This window comes from Buceros rhinoceros, unplaced genomic scaffold (genome assembly GCF_000710305.1).
Source record: "Buceros rhinoceros silvestris isolate BGI_N320 unplaced genomic scaffold, ASM71030v1 scaffold47763, whole genome shotgun sequence".
NCBI classification, from domain to species: domain Eukaryota; kingdom Metazoa; phylum Chordata; class Aves; order Bucerotiformes; family Bucerotidae; genus Buceros; species Buceros rhinoceros.
Genome location: NW_010403935.1, coordinates 1 through 1,010, shown reverse-complemented (window position 1 = coordinate 1,010; position 1,010 = coordinate 1). Strand labels below are relative to the sequence as shown.

The 1,010-nt window shown below is 44.4% G+C and overlaps 1 protein-coding gene across 1 annotated transcript in view; it reads right to left on the bottom strand.

Moving 5' to 3' along the window:
* The window catches only part of LOC104490824 (DNA replication ATP-dependent helicase/nuclease DNA2-like), a gene marked incomplete at its 5' end in the record, with an annotated part of 5,930 nt that extends 5,860 nt beyond the window's left edge, over positions 1–70 (bottom strand). Inside the window, one exon of the mRNA XM_010133168.1 lies at positions 2–70. Within this exon, the coding sequence (XP_010131470.1) occupies positions 2–70 (69 nt within the window). The remainder of the gene's footprint in view (position 1) is intronic.
* Positions 71–1,010: the final 940 nt, after the last annotated feature.

Sequence of the window (1,010 nt, the reverse complement as noted above, 5' to 3'; positions counted from 1 at the left end):
TATTGTCCACAGCAGTGTGCGTAAAGCTAGTCAGAAGAACGCTGAAGCCACAAGCAGAAAGAATTCTCACCTAATGAGTGGCAAAGGGAAAGAAAAGTTATTAATTCATACACAAGAATCAGCAATCCTATATCTGACCAGGTAAAAAACACAAGAAGTTTTGGAGGAGCCTGTAACAAGTGTGACTGCATTTATCAGTCTTTCTGGCTACATCTGCCAGTTAGCTATTGTCAGAGCAATACGGGCAGCAGAAGGGATGGTTCTCAGAACAGCAGGCTTACTCTGCGTACTGCAAACAGCGAGAGCTAAGAGCATCCACGCACACCCGCAAACCACACTGAAAAGAAGAAACTGCACTCTAAAGATCCCCGCGGCAAGAGCAAGTCATGCGGCCCATTCACTCAAACGCTGCTCTCCGTGACAACGTAGCCACAACAGATTCAGTAGAACGAGCTGATCTGGGAATAGCAGCAGCTGCTGGCTCTCCAGCCCTCTTTCCCCATGAGCTGATGACAACTGGGAGTGGGATGCGATTTCAAAAACAACTCAGCCCACGACCTGAATCCAGTACGCTCCTACTGTCCATGCCTGGGGAAAGGGAATCAGCAACTAGAGGAGATGGCTAAAGGCTGCACATCGCTTCAGCACCACGGGTTTATACAAGTTACAATGGACAAATTACTGACTTCCCCAAGGAGTCCCTTTTTTGACTGTAACTCAGGATTTGAGGACTTGCTTACAATTGGGGCCAAAGAATTTTAACACTAAAGTCTCAGAGAAGTGATTAAATATCACACTTAAATTTCTTCCTTCCCACATACATTCCTACACAAGCAAAAGAGAATCCTACTCCACATAATGCATTTTTAGTTCTACCAAATATAAGTTCTTCAATAAAGAGAAACTTGTTTTCTTCTTTGAAAGTGTGCAGATACCAGTAGACTAAGCCATGACAATTCATTTTGAACGGGATGTTTCAACACAGAATCACAGAATCATCATCCGGCTGG